At 51.9% G+C, this 19,219-nt stretch overlaps 1 protein-coding gene across 2 annotated transcripts in view; it reads left to right on the top strand.

Moving 5' to 3' along the window:
* Sgsm1 (small G protein signaling modulator 1) overlaps positions 1 to 19,219 on the top strand; it is a 72,441-nt gene that overhangs the window by 15,644 nt on the left and 37,578 nt on the right. For both annotated transcript variants that reach the window (XM_076922427.1, XM_076922426.1), the window contains exons 3-12: positions 4,714 to 4,789; positions 10,715 to 10,877; positions 11,459 to 11,611; positions 12,686 to 12,753; positions 12,955 to 13,100; positions 13,231 to 13,362; positions 15,710 to 15,834; positions 17,774 to 17,841; positions 18,341 to 18,504; positions 18,680 to 18,812. In XM_076922427.1, the coding sequence (XP_076778542.1) occupies positions 4,714 to 4,789; positions 10,715 to 10,877; positions 11,459 to 11,611; positions 12,686 to 12,753; positions 12,955 to 13,100; positions 13,231 to 13,362; positions 15,710 to 15,834; positions 17,774 to 17,841; positions 18,341 to 18,504; positions 18,680 to 18,812 (1,228 nt within the window). The remainder of the gene's footprint in view (positions 1 to 4,713; positions 4,790 to 10,714; positions 10,878 to 11,458; positions 11,612 to 12,685; positions 12,754 to 12,954; positions 13,101 to 13,230; positions 13,363 to 15,709; positions 15,835 to 17,773; positions 17,842 to 18,340; positions 18,505 to 18,679; positions 18,813 to 19,219) is intronic.

Here is a 19,219-nt window from a genome sequence, read left to right as displayed (position 1 = left end):
GTCTTCCCATGGAGATTACATTCTAATTAAACATAAAATGGCCTCAGAGAGAATAAAAGATGGAGGGCCTCTGCACTATCTTGTCTTGTCACCAGGAGTGGAGATTCAGGCCCGTAATCTTACAACTTGGGGTGTGGAAGCTGGGGAGGACCATGAGTTCAAGGACATCCTCAGCTACATAGAAAATTTGAGGCCAGCCTGGGCTACATGAGACCTTTCCTCAAAAATAAAGCACCTACTGTGTGCTGCGGGTGCCCTGCCAGCCATTTCATCCGTGACCTCGTGGCAGCAGTGAGGAGTAGTAGGTTCTACTCCCCAGCAGGCCAACCTGAAGTGCCAGCAGAGTGGAACTAGCAAGCTTAGACAAGGTCCGTGTGGCTCTGGGGTGGCATCTCCAGCACCCCGTGTGCTCTAGAAGGAAGCTTAGAAAATCCTGCCAGCCCTAAGGATTGGGATGTCAACCTGTGGCCACCACCCCCAGCAACCCCAACCTGAATTTGCTGAGCTAACAGAGTTCAAGGGCATACCTGGGAGTCTGTCAGGGTAAGAGGGCTTTGCTGGCCTCCAACCCTCCTCCCAGAATACTCTGCCCCCGGTCTGTCCAGAGAGCTCCTCTCCCTTACACAGCCTCCTGCCTCCTGCTGAAGATGGTGCCCTCCTCCACAGGCTTTGGTGACCTGTGGGAGGGAAGCTTCCACCCTGGTGCCATTCACCAGCCATTTTTAATTTCCTTTTCTGGCCTTGGGGGGAGGGGGGTGTGAGCCGGCCATTAACTCCTGAGAAATCATCCAGCTAGACCTGGGCCAGTGCAGGTGGGAGGGTCTCAGTTGCACCCACCCCTTGTTGCTACACTTCCTCAGCTACCCCTCACCCCCGGCCCCATGTGACAGCCCCGGGCTCCAAACTGTGTAACCTCAGGAAAGGAGCTCGACCTCTCTGAGTTTCCATCAACAGCCAGCCAGCATGTGTGTCCAGTCGGGTCAGGGTACCAGGAGGAAACAGATGTTCCCCCAAACTGCTTGCAGGAAGACAAGTTTTAAAAGAGGCTGTTGACTACAGAGGAAAGAGGACCAGGGGAAAACAGGCAGATGAGGGAAGAGCAGGAACCAGGAATCAGCACCTCCCTTCATGATGATGTGTGGGGAGGAGGGAGAAGAGGGCAGAAGGGGGCAGAAGGGGGCAGAAGGGGGCAGAAGGGGGCAGAAGGGGGCAGAAGGGGGCAGAAGGGGGCAGAAGGGGCAGAAGGGGGCAGAAGGGGGCAGAAGGGGGCAGAAGGGGGCAGAAGGGGGCAGAAGGGGGCAGAAGGGGGCAGAAGGGGGCAGCTGTGCAGAGACAAGCCTCAGACAAACATCCTTTCTTCCAGAGGGAACTTGGACAATGCCTTCTCTCTTAGCCCCTGCCCCTCTTCCCCCTGGGGAAAAAAAAGTGAAAACACCACCCCACCCTCTACTGTCTTCCTTTCTAATATTCCAATGCAGTTCGGGCACAGGTGAGAACTGTCCAGATTGGCGAGCACTTCTTACCTGGGTCACGGAAAGTGAGTGCTGAGGGAGGGGCCAAGAGTTGAGCTGAGCCGCTGTGCTTTCCTGGGCCTTTCTGGCCCAGATCTTTGGACCCGAAGCCTCCATGATGACCTGTCTGTCCCCATCCCCCCACTTGTGCATGAGAGACGGAGGCTCGTCCTCACACCCCGCTGTGATTTCAGGGTCTTCTGGTCCCCGTTTTTTCCTGCGACCCTTGCCTGTTGTTCCTACGGTTGCAGTTCAGTTCAGCTCAGCAGTTCCGGGTAGGGACCAGTTCAGCACCAAGGACAGGGTGCGAGCAGAGGCGGTCAGAGGGAAGTGGTCCCTCTGTGAATGCTTCAGAGTAGCTAGGAAGGCCCTTCAAAGATGCCCAAGGGGGACAAAGGTGCCAAATCTCACATACCACAGATGTCAGAGCTGGGCCACCTAGAAAGGAATAGGCCCTGGAAGAAGAGGCCACTGGGGTAGCTGAGTGACTCGTTGGTTCACGTCAAAGGTACAGAGACGAGAGGACATGATCCTGGTGCTGCTGATAGCGGGCGCTTTCCTTTGCTTGGGCTGCTGTGACAGAATCCCGTAGACAGGTTGCAATGCAAGGCAGGAATGTGTTGTCTTGCAGTTCTGGAGGCTGCGAAGGAAGGATGAAGTCCAGGCCTCTCCTCTTGGCTTCTAGATGCAATTTTCTCTCTTGCATCTTCTCTCTGGATCGTCCTGTGTCTCTGTTTCCCTCCTCCTCTGAAAACAGTGCTCATACTAGATTAGGGACCACGCTATAATCTAATTTTAAAGGTTTTCTTTCAAATCTGATCATAGTCTCAGTAGGAGGCAGCGTTTTACACTAACTAGGCTGGGGGAGAAGGGACACACAACCCAACGCACAGCCAGGGGAAGTGACTTGTCACAGCCAGAGAGGTTGGGGTGCAAGAGAAGCATCAGGAGAGACTACAGAAGGAGATGAAACATTCTAGAAAGTAGAGTCCGGTGTGGCCGAGGGCACCCAGTGTTTGGTAACAGAACTCACCAGGGCTATTTTCTTCTCTGACCAAGCCCCGAGCCCTGAGAGAAAACTGGGGACCTGCCACATGTCCTGAGGAGGCTCATGGCTTCCTTTGGAGACACAGAGCAGATGGGACCCGGTGTCTCCACACACTGGCAGGCAGCAGGGCTGCTGAGTCAGAACAGCCCTGGCGGGGACAGGCAGATGGCTGCCTCAAAAGATCAGGGATATTGGCATTGGAGCATTACCTGCTTAAGACAGGGTAGACACTGCAGGGGCCTGGAGCACCACACTGTGGGTGTGTCATCCAGTTAGCAGAGCCTCTCAGCTATCCCAGGCTACACCACCTGGGTGGAAAGGCTGCATCAGGACTCAGGACATTAGCCCGTTAGACCCATACTCACACAGAGTCAGCAAGTTACTGCCGCCCACCCATCAAATCTAGTTCCGCTTGCTTTAATGTCTGACTTATGTACTTTTTTATTCTTACTTTATTGTGTGCAGGTGTGTACGCAGAGGTCAAAGGGCAACTTGTGAAAGTCCATTCTCTCCTTCTATCATGTGGGTTCTGGGATCGAACTCAGGTGGTCAGGCTTGGCAGCAAGCACCTTTACCTGCTCAGCCATCTCGCTGGCCCAATTACTTCATTTTATCTCTGCAGATAAATATCTTTATTATTTCCTTCCTTCCCACTTGTTAATTCCCAGGGAGTCAGGGTAAGCTGTCGTGTGAGGTCTTCCTTCTTCCGACACCATGCTTTCCCACTATAATCTCCCTTCAGCGCTATTCTCTCACGTGTAGTAGGTCTCGGCATATTTCATTTGCTCACACTTACCCCAGGACGCCTTCTACTGTCTCCTGTAGCTCCTTTGACCCATAGGTGGTTTTGTTTCTGCACATTTGTGGGTATTGCCCCTGCTTCTGACGTCCTGTTTCATTTCACTGTGCTGCTCATACAAGATTTGGTTGGAGGTGTAGCTCAGTGGTGGAATGCTTGCTTAGCACGTGTGAGGCCCTGGGTTCAAATCACAGTCGCTCCTGTAAAACAGGGTGATCTCACAGGCCTTGCAGTGGGGGTTCCTGTTGAGAACAGTTCCTGGTGAAGCCAGGCTGCGGGCTGCGGTAGCTGGCAGCACAGCCAGGAGCTATTCACAGGGCTGGTGCTGACAGGAGGTGGGTGGGCTGCAGCCGTCATGTTACCTCGGAGCACTTAGTGCTGTGTGAGGGAGTGCAGGTGATGTTCAGTCCTGTCTTTGCCTCCAAGAGGCAAGCTTCAGGAAGAAGCGGGGGTTGGGGGGCAGCAGCAGGGTCGGGGGCACGCTTGTCAGGCAGGCATGTGGTGTGCTGCAACACAGAATGGTGACCCTCTTTGTGGAGGTCCACTCTGGCCCCATGTTAGTTGTCCTGGGATGGATTTCTTAGACAGGCCTTTGGATCACCTTTTGACCTCAGTCTCAAGGTGGGGAAACTGAGGCCCAGAGAGACAGGCTTTGCTTGGATCCCACAATGCCCCTGGGTATAGTGAGATGCAAGCCCAGGGAATCCAGAGGGCATTCCAGCCCCTGAGGTAAGAACTGTTCACAAGGCCAGCTGTCCTTTCCCTGAGTGACCTTGCCCTGCCTCCCTGGCAGGTGGACTCTCCCAAACCTCTATTTCCCAGAGCTCACTCACAAACCTGCTAGGTCCCACACGGGGACTTGAACCTGGGTTTCCTGGAACCTATAATTGACTGTCCACATGCCGCCCACTGAATTCCTGTATCTTCAGACTCACACAGTTACCATGCACCCACAGGACCTTTGTGAAGCACACAAGGCAAAGGGCAAGGCAGGGGGAACTTGTATTCTGGCGGGGAAATGCAGGCAGCTTGCCACAGGAATCAGAGCTCAGAGCTGGACGGGTGCGGAGTCCTTCGCAGGACCTCTGACAGGCGAGGGAAGGGAACAATTCTGGCAATGCTGTTCAGGACATTCTGTGTGAGTTCTGAAAGCGGTGACAGACCTCCATGTAAATGAAGGGAAATGGGCAGTGTACCTGTCAGCTCCAGATCTGCCTCAGATCAAGAGGCTGTGGAAGGAAGAGGGGTTATCCAAACACCCCAGTCGGCCTGAGAACACCCTGGCGGGGGAATCACCGGCCCTGGGGTGCAGCGCCCCATCCAATGAGTCTTTCCCACTCCCGTGTGCCCCGCAGGTGAAGCAGATCATGGAAGAAGCCGTTACCCGAAAGTTCGTCCACGAGGACAGCAGTCACATCATCTCCTTCTGTGGTGAGTGGTGACGGAGGCGGTGGGGAGCAGCTTCCTGGCTGGACTGCAGCAGAGGAGGCTCTGGGAGCCAGCTCTTGCGTCACGCTGGGCTTTGCAACTCTGAAGTTATTTTGGGATCTCAGGGGCACTCTGCAAGAGGAAGTGGATTTGGAAATGCAGAACTGTGTGTGGGGTGTTACCTCTTGTGTCCCGTGGAGGGCTTGACTCATCCCGCTGAGGCACAGGGGACCGTCTCCTCCCTCTGCGTCTGCCCGGCTGGGTAAAGGACGAAGCAAAAGGGTTCGGAGGGCTGCGGGTGCCACACAGGTGGTAGAGCACTCGCCTCAAATGCTCAACACCCCAGATGCCATCCACAGCATCCGGTAAAGCCAGGCACGGTGGCGCATGCCTGTCACCCTAGCACTCCAGTGGTGGAGGCAGGAGGATCACAAGTTTAAGGTCATCCTCAGCTATGTATTGGTTCCTGGCCAGCCTGGGCTACCGAGGACCCTGTAACAGACTCAGGCCTCGCTGCAAGCTGGCCCTGCTCAGGAGCAGCCGGGTTCCTACTGTGCCAGAGACAGGATTCTCTGTGCCTGTGGTCACCTCCAGCTCATGGAAGGAGGCCTCAAGCTCATGGCGGGTGGTCTCCAGCTCCTGGTGGGTGGCCTCCAGCTCGCAGCCAGGGCGGGAGCTCCCCTAGGAAAGTCTACCGGAAGCTCACAGCGTGGTCCCCTCCTGTGATTGTGGCCTCGGGAAGATTCCTGAGCACGGACACCTAGCCAGCCCGCCACTCCCATTCTCACAGCTGGGCACTACACGGGGTGTAACGCGCGCCCCCAAAATCCCTTTTCGCCCGCGAATAAGGACACGGAGGCAGTAATCGGGTATCACTACAGACGAGGCTTTACTTCTTGTAACAGCAAAAGCGGAAAAGACGCAAGAAACCGGAAGAGGCTCCCTTAAATACACCCTAGAGTGACATATTCACTTTTGGTTGGCTGTTCGTTCACCACCCAATATGCCTCGGGATTGGCAGTGACTAATGGCCCGCCTATCAGCCTAGCAACTGCGCAGATAATTGTATAGCCACTGCTAACAGCAGCTTCCTACATCTCCCCCTGTTTAAATTATTAATATGAAACAGCCTTTTGCCTATTAAATGTAGTACCAAATAAGATTCGAACTCAAACCCGATCAAGCAAACTCCATCTTGGGGGGGAGTAAGCGATCAAGAGCTTATAGCCCGAAGAATTTTTTCCTTACCCTTCCAGGTGCCATGGAAACGAGTCCTCTGGGTGCATGGGCTAAGGAAATATAAAGAGAATTGACACCCATCCCTGTGCAATGGAGTATATATATAGCTCCCAGGAGTGCAAGGGCTGTTAACCTATTATCTGGTATCACAATTATTTAGGCAAGAGCTGACTGGACAAGACTTCTCATCTACCCAGTGCAAATGAGCCGAGCTCTTGGGGTGCATAGACTGAGAATGTCTCTGTCATAGGCTATTTTTTAGCCTAGATCGTCAAATTTCAGGGAGGGATGCTTGCTCCAAGGCTTGCGAGTGCTTAGGCTATAAGCTACCTTGTCACTTATATTGCTGGGCTCTGAGCTTACAAACCAACCATTTATGAATACTAATTCACATCATAGAGCTGTATATCAAGCAGGCCTATTCCCGCTCTTTGAAAGAAAGAAAGAAAGAAAAGGCAGAAGAAATTTATTTTTAATAAGTAAAATCTCCACGGGAAACAGGCTCCTTCCACACTCCATCAAGGCTGGAAATCCGGATTTGCAATGGCTGCTGTATCTGGTCCAATTTCCCATTTCACTTTCCTTTTAAATAAGCAGAAAGATCATGGCTTTAAGTAATTGCATCGTTCACAAATCTTAGAGGTGTAACACCTGGATGTGGGGCTGTTGACACAGCTTATTTGAGCCACATCTGTGAGCCCCTTCACATGGGCTAGAGCCAATCAACTCTCTGATTGACCAAAGTATATTTTAAGTCTCTATAATGATGTATTGAGATGGGCACAAAGGTAGGCACATGCACAACCAAGGCTAGGTCTAGTGATCCATTCTAGCCTTGTGCTAAAAAGTATGTAACATTCTTATAATCCAAGATATCAGAATTATTCTGAAGGTTGGATAACATAAAGAAAAATGAAGGGTCTACACACACCAACACCGGTTGTGCAGATGTATTTCCAAAACACCTTACTAATTTTTAATGTTATTTAAATGGCTAGAGATATTAAATCTTGTAGCCGAAACATTTTGTACTTTATGAAACATATTTAACAAGACAAAGGTAGATATATCCCTTTTTTAACATTTAAACAGTGACTACAACACATAAATTGTGTTGAAGCAAGATAAACTCAAGAAAATATATATATGATTTAATTTAGGACTTACATCCCTTTGAAAACATTAAATAGAGGTTTTAAATCCTCTTATGGTAAGCTTAAAATGAGGTTTTAGTCAAATAATATCTCTTAACAACCTTTAAAAATTACTAAGAGTAAATCAAGATTAAAGTAAACTAATTTTCCTTGCATGTACACTCATAGGCCAGAAGATGGCGTTAGATCCTCACCACAAATGGTTGTGAGACACCACGTGGCCGCTGGGAGTTTAGCCTTTATATTTTAAATTAAGTCCAGCCTTAATGGCTGAGTTATTTCTAAAGTCAAATTGACTCAAACATTGAAAGACACTGTCTTTGAATATTTTTTGAAGTAACAAGTATTTTAAAAAATTTTAAAAGCTCGCTATATTGAAGCGATAGTTTGTAGAAAAAATTTCTTTAGAGAAATCCACTAATAAGCTATAATATACACCAAAGGATTTAACCTCTTACCCTTTTGTATTAAAGTAACAAAATTTGTATATATATGTAAAGTATAAAACATTACCCATTTTTTAAAGTAATTATTTTTTAACAAATATTGTTTCATGGGCTCTTAAACATTATGAATAAATTTATTACCTATAAACCTTTTACCTTTACCAAAAATGTAAAGGAATGGTATAAAAATATCTTTTATGTAAACATTTATTGAAATGGTAGCTGGAGAAGACAAGTTTGGCTTTATAAAACTTAAATTTGAACTTTATTTTGGATTAATTTAATAACCAATCTTTTTTGTCCCATGAGAATATCGGATAAAAGCCAATTTTATTCTCTAATAATTGTAACACATATTAAAGGAATCTAAGGAATCTTATTTTTAACAATTTTGAATATAGAGGAATTAAAATAATTTGAACCATACTCTATCAGCAGGCACAGCTATACTTATGGAGGGAAGCAGGCATAAATTTAATTTCTGCAACATAATCATAACGTTTAGCCCACAGACTGTTGAAAAATCTTTGGTCTTAGGTTTACCCCTCCTCTCACAAGAAACAATGAGAACAAAAGACAAATTCCCTTAAGCACATTTCTAGGGCCTGGTCTGAAGACCCAGAACAAAAGGAAATGCTTTGCACCCGGGCTTCTACAGGCAGTCTGCATTGTCTTAATTCAAATGTAAATGCACTTAACCTCCCTCTGCCTGCCTGCCTGCCAGTTTAGGTGCAGTCTCGAACTGAGAGATTTTGCCTTTATTTAAAACCTTAAATTTGAACTAAAAACCTCTGGAACAGTTTAAGATTTTACCAAATCCCACATCGATATACTCAGCCAAAAATGGCAGGAGAGTCAGAGCCGAAATCTTGTAATCCAGCTTCCTTCTTTGTGGTCTTCCGAAGATTCCCGCTTCTGCAGCTGCGTCTGCACCACGGGGGGCCAGTGCTCCGCCGTCGCTCCGCCATTATGGCTGTAGCAGCCACGTGGGGACCCAAATTGAATTGTTTCCACCTGTGGAATAAACACAAACAGCTTCCCACCCCGGGCCACAGCACGCTTCTAGGCAATTTTTCAGTCTCCCGTTCCCACGTTTCGCCGCTGTCGCCGCGCGCGGTTCCGCAGCTGTCGCGCGCGGTTCCGTCTCTGCAGCGCGCGGTTCAGTAAAAATCCCTTGTTCCATCACTGGCATCTGTTCTAACTTGTGCCTCCCAAGTGCTGGGATTAAAGGCGTGAGCCACCACTGCCCGGCTTCCTCTGTCTGCTGGACTGCAAGCCGCGCAGACGCCTCTGTAACTCGTCTGACCCAGGCCCTGTCGCAGCGTCTCTGTTCCCACAGCCCGAGCCGAGAAGCACGGCCGGGGACCCTCGAGCCCGAGCGAGCCGCTGGCTCCGGCCGAGGTCGGTGGGGCTGGGCTGAGTGACTTAAGATTTTAGCACAAGCGGCTGCTTCCTCTTCGGAGCTGCCCAGTTCTATGGAGTCAGGCTCCTTAATGAAGTATAGGGGGGTCCCTTTGACCTCCGTTCTCTCTCCGCCATTCGGCGGAGGGTCTCCAAGCTTAATGGACTCTGCAGTAGTCCGTGTTTCCTTTGAACACTCCCTTTTATCACCAGACCCTTTTTGTAGCCTGCCAACACACTTTAGTTCTGATATGCCCGAGTAGCCACAAAACAATTGCGATATGAGCAAGAGTTTAATTAATGAAGTGGCCACAGTGGATTTAAATCCGCTTGTTAAGATTTCTATTTTAGACATAACTTCCAAAGTGTGTACCTCTTATCCTGTAGTTTGTTAACCCGACCCAAAACTTGGGTGGTCTTTCCGCGGCACCTTGACGTTCCCGGGTTTTTGGCACCAGTTGTACCGCGCGCCCCCAAAATCCCTTTTCGCCCGCGAATAAGGACACGGAGGCAGTAATCGGGTATCACTACAGACGAGGCTTTACTTCTTGTAACAGCAAAAGCGGAAAAGACGCAAGAAACCAGAAGAGGCTCCCTTAAATACACCCTAGAGTGACGTATTCACTTTTGGTTGGCTGTTCGTTCACCACCCAATATGCCTCGGGATTGGCAGTGACTAATGGCCCGCCTATCAGCCTAGCAACTGCGCAGATAATTGTATAGCCACTGCTAACAGCAGCTTCCTACAACGGGGAGCGGGGAGCGTGCGGGGGGTGAGGGTGGGGCGCAGAGCAGAGCACGGTTCACACCCTTCCTCTGCCCCTTCCCTCGGCCCCTTCCCGTCGAGTGCATGTCTTAGTCTGCTTTATACTGCCGTGATAAATACGGTGACCAAAAGCAACGTGCAGGGGGTTATTTCAGCTTAGAGTCGGGGTGGGAACCCACGCAGGAAAAACACGCAGGACAGGAATCTGGAGGCAGGAGCTGATGCAGAGGCCATGGAGGGGTGCTGCTGACTGGTTTGCTTCCTCAGCCTGCTTTCTTATAGAACCCAGGACCACCAGCCCAGGGATGGCTCCACCCACAATGGGCGGGGCGGGGGCCCACGCACGACAGGCGGGGCTCCCCTCCCCCCCACCCCCCCAGCCAATCACTAATGAGAAAATGCCTCACGGGGCTCCTTAAAGCCGGGCCTTATGCAGGCTCAATTGAACTTTTATCCTATCAGATGACTCTAGTTGTGTCAAGTTGACACAAAATATAGCTAGGACAATGGTGACAGATGAATGTAGCGAGGACGAGAGTGAGGGATAACAGAGCTGATGATGGTGATGGTGATGGTGATGATGATGGTGGAGGTGATCTTGAGGGAGATGGCCATTATGACAATGACAACAGCTGCTGCTGGTGACCCACAGGTCACTACTCACTGTGCACGCACTTTCGAGGGGAGGCTAAAGCAGACAGAGAGGGAGGTGATCGCCCACAGCCACACAGCAGGCTGATGGCTGACAGGGTGCACACAGAGGGCCGACCTTGGCCCTCGTGCGCGTGCGTGCGTGTAAGCCGCCAACCTCTCTTGACCCCTTCGGCGCACGGGTGTGCTCTCTCTCTGCACTGTTGTCACTCTTGGTGCCGGGGACTGTGCACGAGAGACAAGATGGCTACCGACCACTGTGTCCCCGCAGCGGCCGTGGAGGCCTGCGTGCTGCACGGGCTGCGGCGGAGGGCGGCCGGCTTCCTGCGAAGCAACAAGATCGCCGCGCTCTTCATGAAAGTGGGCAAGGGCTTCCCTCCGGCCGAGGAGCTGAGCCGCAAGGTCCAGGAGCTGGAGCAACTCATTGAGAGCGCGTGAGTGTGCATAAGGATGCGGCTGGGGCGAGCCTGGAGGGTGTGAGTGTGCATGGGGGCAAGGCTGGGGCGAGCCTGGAGGGTGTGAGTGTGCATGGGGGCAAGGCTGGGGCGAGTCTGGAGGGTGTGAGTGTGCATGGGGACGGGGCTGAGGCGAGCTTGGGGAGCCAGTGCTTGCTCCCCCTAGCCTGGCAAAAGCCACACCTCCTGCCTCTCCCTTTCCCCCTCTCTCCCCACCTCTCAACCTTCCCCTCCCCCTCCCTCTCTCCCTCCCCCTCTCTCTCCCTCCCTCTCTTTCCCTCCCGTCCCCATCTTTTCCCCTCCCCCTCTCCCTTCCTCTCGGCCCCTCAGACACACCAGTCTTTCCCACAGCAGAGCCTTGGCACCCGCTCTGCCCTCTGCCCTGCCTTGTGACCGCGCAGCTCGCCCCCCAGCTCTGTAAGCGCCAGCGCACTCTCACCTCCGTCCTTCTTCACACCCTTGCCCCGGTTACTTCACACTCCCGGTCACACTCAGCTGAGTTGCAGTCCCGAGGAGCCCCTCTCTCCTGAGTGTATCCTCTCCTCCCGCCGGTCTTAAAGGCGAAACCAGATCCAGGGCCTGCAAGAGAACGTGCGGAAGCTGCCGAAGCTGCCCAACCTGTCCCCGCTGGCCATCAAGCACCTGTGGATCCGCACCGCCCTGTTCGAGAGGGTCCTGGACAAAATCGTGCACTACCTGGTGGAGAACAGCAGGTAAGGGACCGACGCCTGCGCTCTGCCGCCACCCGCTGGCCATTCTTGGAACCGCACCCTCGAGAACAAACCTTTCCTGAGGTTTGAAAGGTTTAAACAAAACGCTGTCTGCATGTTTGACCCTGAGCTAGCTCGCTTGGAAGATGGAGAGGATTTGGGTGCTGACGGGCAATGTGCAAACAGGGGCCTCACATTTAGGGCAAGATGGAGGGACCTTGGATTCCGTCCTTCTGCAATTTCCTCTCTTTGATAGCTATTTGACCGCAGGACAGCCTCCCTCTTCTGTGCCTTGGTGATCTCTCCGGCTAAAGAGCACGGAGTGGTTTCCAGAGAAGATGTAGAGATGAATCTGCCAGGCCACGGCTTGTTGAAAATACACAACGAGGCTAGACCCTTCCAGATTAATCTGATGCCAATGTTTTACAGTGTGAGACTTCTTGACCAGGTCCCATCCTGATAACCACAGTTACAGACCATTGTAAGCCACCATGTGGGTGCTGGGAATCGAACCCTCCGGGTCCTCTACGAGAGCAGTGGGCACATGGCTGTGGAACCCTCCCTTCAGTCCGATCAAACTTTTACGTCTCCATATTGATATTTATGTGTTAGATGAGGTTTCAGGGAACTAGGAAATCATTCTTACCATATCACTGCCAAACAAGCAGATCTCCAAATTTTTAGTATGAGCACGGCGTGGATGACGTCACACATCTATCAAGGCCAGATTTCAGGGACTTGGGGCTGGCGTTTGTTTTGACCTAGCAGGATGGGGGGAGTCTGTTAGCGCAGCCTTTAAGTCTACACCACGGCTAGACAGTGATTTCTTGCCTTGGTAACAGGACAGTGTCACTTGAGACCCTGACTTCTGACTCTTTTGCTCTCCTAAAGTCCTCGCAGCTGAGTGGCGAGCCGGTGCCCCTGGGTTCCAGGCCAGGTACCTTTCATCAATTGTTTTGCTCAGCCTATGAGATAGTTATTTTTGCAGCTGAGGCTCTCAGCCGGGCGAGCCTAGTCCGCTTACGTGCGCCCTCTGGTGTTCGCCATGCAGACCTGCATGTCCTTTCCTCCCAATAGTAAATATTACGAGAAGGAGGCGCTTTTGATGGACCCGGTGGATGGACCCATTCTGGCGTCTTTGTTGGGTAAGAGGTCTGGTGTGGGCTGCATTTGGTCCTTTGTTCTTGGGGCTCAGGACTTGTCTCTGCTGTGGTGTCTTCTTGCTGGACTCTGGGGCGTCCTCAGTGCCTGGAGGGAAACGGAGCGCTCTGAGGGGGGCCGTTCTGAGGCAGTTGGGTGGGAGCACTTTTGAGGACTCCAGGTTCCCAGCCCCGTGTGCTCCACAGTGGGGCCGTGTGCCCTGGAGTATACCAAGATGAAGACTGCAGATCATTTCTGGACTGACCCCTCAGCCGACGAGCTGGTTCAGAGACACCGGATCCACAGCTCGCATCTGAGACAGGACTCACCCACCAAGCGGCCGGCGCTCTGTGTAAGATGGGTGGGCAGTGCAAGGGTCTCGGGCAGGGTCTGGACTTGGCCTCGGGGCAGGCAGGGAACAGGGTGGGAGTCCTGACGGTCACTCACTGTCCCCCCCATCTCCTGTCCTGTACTAATACCAGATCCAGAAGAGGCATTCCAGCGGAAGCATGGACGACCGACCATCCATCTCTGCCCGGGACTATGTAGAATCTTTGCACCAGAACTCCAGGGCCACCCTGCTCTACGGAAAGAACAATGTTCTGGTTCAGCCAGTGAGTTCTGGTGTGCCTGGGTCATGCTCTGGGGATTTAGGTACAGGTTATGGTGGCAGAGGGGTCCATTCACTCATCCATTCACCTACCTCTTTATTTATGTACCCACACACTCATCTGTTCATTTATATATTTACCAACAATTCCTTCTATACATTGATTCATCTATCAATATTACCATCCACTCATCCAACCACCTCTGTGTGTTACTTCATTTACCCAGCAGTGTCTGCATCCATCCACCAACCACACATCCATCCATCTATCCTTCCACCCATCCACCCACCTACCCACCCACCTGTCCATCTATCCATTCATCCACCTGTCCATCTATCCATTCATCCACCTGTCCATCTATCCACCCATCCACCCATCCACCCACCCACTCACCCATCCACTCACCCATACACCCATCTGTCTACCCACCCATCCATTCATCCATCCATCCATCCATTCATCTATCTACCCACCCACTCGTCCATCCACCCATTGATTCATCTAATCACTTATAAGGACATTACACATGCATACATCTATCCACACATACATCTCTATAGCAGTGCATATGGTAATTTCTCTAGCTGCCTGTCCTGCCCATCATCTCTTCCAGTTTCCACATCCCCTCATCCTCGTTAATCTATTTGTGTATAGCTATTCACTTTCTGTCCACCCACTTGTCTGTCCACTTCTTTTCCAGTCTGTTCCTACATCCCCGTCCCCAGGCCATCTGCCTGGCTATGTTCTCTTGCTGTCACTCAGCAGACATTTACCCAGATGCTCTGTGTGGCAGAGGTGTGTTTTTATGAAGGTGCTCGTCTTCCTCGATGACACCAGGCTAGTGCTCGCTGTGACACGCACTAACTGTAGAGATGGCAATGCCGAGCCCGAACAAGGGGCAGGATTATGATTTGCTCCCACATCAGCTGCTTCTATGAATGGTTGCCTTCTGTGCTCCGACGGCCGGCTGGGCACAAGGGTAGAGCGTGAGGCATGAGCAGCCCCTGCCCCGAGGGAGGCTGTCCTTTTCTGTCTTCTCCTTGGAGTCATTGGGTCACCGTCAGGGTGCTGTCCTGGTGCAGCTGGAAGGAAGCAGGAAGAGGTCCCAGTTCTGTGGTCACAGCCTTAACAGTTGGGCGACCGTGAGCATGTCGCTTTGCCCTGCGGGCTGTCATATCTGCATCCCAGCAGGCACAAGGCCCTAATATCTTAGATTTAGGAAGTACTGAGCTTAAGATGTAGCCAGTTTTCAAATCTCCAACTGGAAGCTTTAAATGCTAAGAACTGGAGTCCAGTTTAGGTGTAGAGGGTTTAGGTGTAGAGGGTTTAGGTGTAGAGGGTTTAGGTGTAGAGGGTTTAGGTGTAGAGGGTTTAGTAGTCCATGGGGGGGGGAGGGGAGGAGAGCATGGATATAAGTCAAGATATTAAAACAGGACCATGCCAGGTTCTGGCAGCAGAAGTGAGTGGTTGCCCTAAACCATATATGGCTCACAGAGCCCAAAGTACTTCCTGTCAGTCCCTTAAGACAAAAAGGTTGGTGACCTCTGACCCAGTGTGTGAAATACAAACTGTTCACTGTCGTCTCCATCAATGTTCTGAAGGCCCATGGAGCATGGCGTCTCTGCTTTCCAAGGGCATCTGGGACTAGGTGACTTGCAGAGATGAGTAAAGGACTGTCACCGAGTCCTCGAGTCCAAGTCACAGTAGCTTTGCCTTTCAAAGCTGAATCACAGGCTTCTCTGTCAGGAGACATTTAAAATGCACCGGCGTGTCCTCCCTGCAAAATAACAGCCTTGCCCCAAGCTCAATCGAGGGGGTGATTGACTGAGCCTGTGTGCCACCAGACCATCAACAGCCGCTTCACAGCTGTGAGATGCCACGGGTGACCAGACATCCCCAAGCCGTGGATGGATAAGATTGCATCTCAGGAGTGGGCAGGGCATCCTTCACGGAAGAGAGATGGGAACATTTTCTTGCCTGCCCACTGACCTGGAATAATGGGAAGTGGGTGGGTAGATTCTAGGCAGGCAGAGGGTTAGACTTTTGGGTGGAAGTATGGTGAGAGGTGCTTGGGGAGAGGGATTCTGGGTAATATCTATGGGATGGACTGCAGATGGTTCTCTGCTCGCTCGGCACCTGGAAGGGTCTTGACGGGTGGGAGGTGCTTGGGGAGAGGGATTCTGGGTAATATCTATGGGATGGACTGCGGGTGGTTTCTCAACTCACTCAGCTCGGTCTTGATGGGCTTCCGAGGAGTTGCAGAAAACAACGCAACCTTTTGATTCTGCTTCTGCATCCTTGAGGCAGAGTCCAGCCACGTGACCAGGCCTGAGTTTTCTTCTTTCTGCAGAAGGATGACATGGAGGCGGTGCCAGGGTACCTGTCTCTACACCAGACAGCTGATGTCATGACCTTGAAGTGGACACCCAATCAGCTGATGAACGGGTCTGTGGGGGACCTGGACTACGAGAAGAGGTAAGAGAACGTCAATCGAATGTGCCCCAAGTCCTTCTACTCTCTTAGACCCAGAGATGCTCTCTTCAGGGCCAGACAGCCCTGCCTGTTGTGACCTGGTTGTTAGGGTTACCTGACCCGGCCTCCCTGCTGCTGTGGCCTCAGAAAGAACACTAGCCTGGGAGCATCTAGAGACAGGTGGCAGGGCCTCGGGAGTAGGCGTGGTCAGCTGCTCACATTTAGAAGAATATTCTCAGGGGCCAATGAGATGGCTTAGTTCCTCGAAGCCTAAGTTCTATTCCGGGGACGCATCTGGCGGAAGGAGAGAACCTGACTCCTTCATATTACCCTCTGACCTCCACTCATTCAAGATCGTGTGCACCCACCACACACACACACACACACACACACACACCCCTAAATAAATAAATAAATAATGTAATTTAAAGAATTTTCAAGTGTGCTCCCAGGCCTATCGAAGTGTAAGGACAGCAAATACGGAGCCTGTAAATGGCACCTCAGCAAGCCATGAGGACACACATAGGACTGAATAAGAACTAGCCCCACCCTACCCAGTGACGTCACTTCCGTATCCCGCGCCCAGCATCAGTTTCCCAAGCAGTACTTAGGGTGTAAAAGTGGAGTCCCTTACAGAAGGTGTCAGAAGTGGGTCGCAGCTGCTGGCGTGATGCCTGAGTTACTTTGGGTTCTCCTAAGAGCGGGTGCCACGAAAGGATTGATGAACGAGAGATTTTTTTTCAGGGAAGGACCTGAGAGGGATAAGGGCAGGTGCAGAAGAGAAAGAAAGGAAGGTCACATGGGACGAGTATCCATCAGACCAGCTGGGGATGCTGGCCTGGACAGGCCTGGACCACACCCATGTGCTCAGTCCTGGCTGGCATCATGGCACCTTGGTGGGACTGTGGTGATCTGCACAGGGGTTGGGGGGCTGTGTGGTGCCGCTCTGCTCCACTTCCTGGAACAGGATCTCTGCATGGTTGCATTCCTGGACTGCCACAAAACCTACATTCTCATGTCCCCCCTCACGTGCTGTTCTGATCGGGGAATAACTTATTTCAGGATCGTGCTGGTCCCTGAGCTAGAAGTACATACTAAGTCAGTACTCGGAGCGACCGTGCCACAAGCACTGTGTTCTGAGCTGTGTGAGGGACTCTAGGTCGAGTCCTTCAAATGAAATATTCTATTAAATCCTTATAGAAACCCTACAGTGGAGATCTTATTAGCACCGCTGTTTTATAGCTGGGGATATTAGAGCCCTCATGTTATATACGGGGGAAACGGAGACTCCTCAGATCACACTAGTGTGCCATGTAAGGTCAGAACTGGGAGAGGTCATCCTGACTTCTGCCCACAGCTGCTCTGAGCTAGTACCGATGTTTAACTTCCAGGTACAAAAAGTGAAGCTCAAGTGACTGGACCATTTGTCAAATGGTTCAAAGAACCCAGGGATGGGAGACCTCAGGCTAAACCCAGGGGCGTGAATAACCATTCCTGAACCCATCACTGCCTCTTGCTTCTGCTTTCCTGCCTGCCCACCCTGTGCTCAGACGGGCCTTGCATGGCTCTGAACGTCCCTGGGTAGGAAAAAGCTCTTCCTGGGCTATCAAAGCATAAACCTATCATTTCTCTTATGGTGCCAACGCTGCATTATTTACTGTGACCGGACAGTGCTGATTGGCCAGCCTGGGTCAAGTGATCATCCCAGAGTGCTGATTGGCCAGTCTGGGTCAGGTGACTCCTAGGCTAGAGACTTGACAGAGTTGGGCTCGAGTAACCATGTAGACAGGGAGAAGGGGATTTACTAAGAAAGTTGGGAGTTTACTCAGGAAGTGGGGGATGGCTGGGCAGGCTGGGGTCACAGAGGCTGGGACAAGTGGGTTTTGGTGAGAAGGCAGAGGTGCCTCTGGTGTCCCACAGTCTCCCCCACTTCCCCCTCCAGTGTCTACTGGGACTACGCTGTGACCATCCGCTTAGAGGAGATAGTTTACCTGCACTGCCACCAACAAGGTAGGGTCCATGGGGACAGCAGGTGGCTAGGCGTCCATTGTGGCTCTCTGTCCCTGCTCCCCGCTACACCCCGTTCATTCACTTAACATTAGGAGACACTTGGGGTGCCTCCTCAAATGGCATTATTTCTCTGAGTACGCCTGCTCTGAATCATTGCAACCACTCAGTGATGGGGGGCGGGGAGTTGGGGGGGGGGGGGCGTCACACCGCCATATATGAAATAACGCAGAATGTTGGCTATAGAGAGAGAACTTGAAAACCAGATCTTTGTGCCTCTGAAATCAGTGGTCTGAGGACCAGAGATCAGTAACCACTATAGTCCCTTAAAGCCAGAAGAACATCAAAAAATAAGCAGCGTGCACTGAACCTGCCTAGGCATGGAACTCAACACTTTAGTAAGGCAGACCTTGGTTCTGATCCATGCTCTGCAGCTTAGAAGCGGTGTGACCTTAGGGATGACATAAAACCTCTCTGAGCCTCTCTTCTCCGATGGTGGCAGTGGACAGTGGTGGAACCGTTGTGCTGGTGAGCCAGGATGGAATCCAGAGGCCGCCCTTCCGCTTTCCCAAGGGAGGGCACTTGCTACAGTTCCTCTCCTGTCTGGAGAATGGGCTGCTTCCGCACGGGCAGCTGGACCCGCCGCTTTGGTCACAGAGAGGAAAGGTGAGGGAAGGGTCGGCTGTGGTGGGCTTGAGGAGGCTGGGGGATGCCAGCCATGGGGTATCACTGGGCTCTACTGTGATTTGGGGGCCCCTGCGCTCCCCACTGAGCTTCTCAGTGATGCCAGGCTCGGGGATAGGCGGCTTTCTGAGGTCTGCCGCGGGACGCGCTCTTGCAGGGGAAGGTATTTCCTAAATTGCGCAAGCGGAGCCCACAGGGGTCCTCTGAGTCCACGTCTTCAGACAAGGAGGATGACGAAGCCACAGATTACGTGTTCCGCATCATCTACCCTGGCATGCAGCCTGAATTCGGTAAGCAGCCCTGGGCCCTGAGCTCACCAGGCTCCTCCAGGGAACCACTCCGGAAGTTACCCTTGGGAGGCAGCAGGTCTGGGTTCTGGGGCCAGCAAAGGACACCGAGAAACTTAAGTGTCCCGGTACCTTCCACCTCCCCCGAAATGAGAGCTAATAGCCACCTGTTATTCAGCTAGTAAAGATGCTACCGGGCAGGAGGGGACAGTAACCATGATAGTGCCTGGGCTATGGGACCCTGGTTTGACATGGGCAGGTTTCTTTCCGTTCCTCCTGACCTTCTTTTTTCTCATGAGTAAAATGGGCTGTTTCTAGAGTCGGCTACAGGCATTCAGCACACACAGAGCAGGCACATGCTAGCCGCCATGCAGTCTCTCTTGTCAACACCTCACTTTGAATTATGAGGA

Source organism: Arvicanthis niloticus, chromosome 24 (assembly GCF_011762505.2).
Source record: "Arvicanthis niloticus isolate mArvNil1 chromosome 24, mArvNil1.pat.X, whole genome shotgun sequence".
Lineage (NCBI taxonomy): Eukaryota > Metazoa > Chordata > Mammalia > Rodentia > Muridae > Arvicanthis > Arvicanthis niloticus.
The sequence above is the reverse complement of the archived record's forward strand: the minus strand, read 5'-3'. Positions and strand labels throughout refer to the sequence as shown.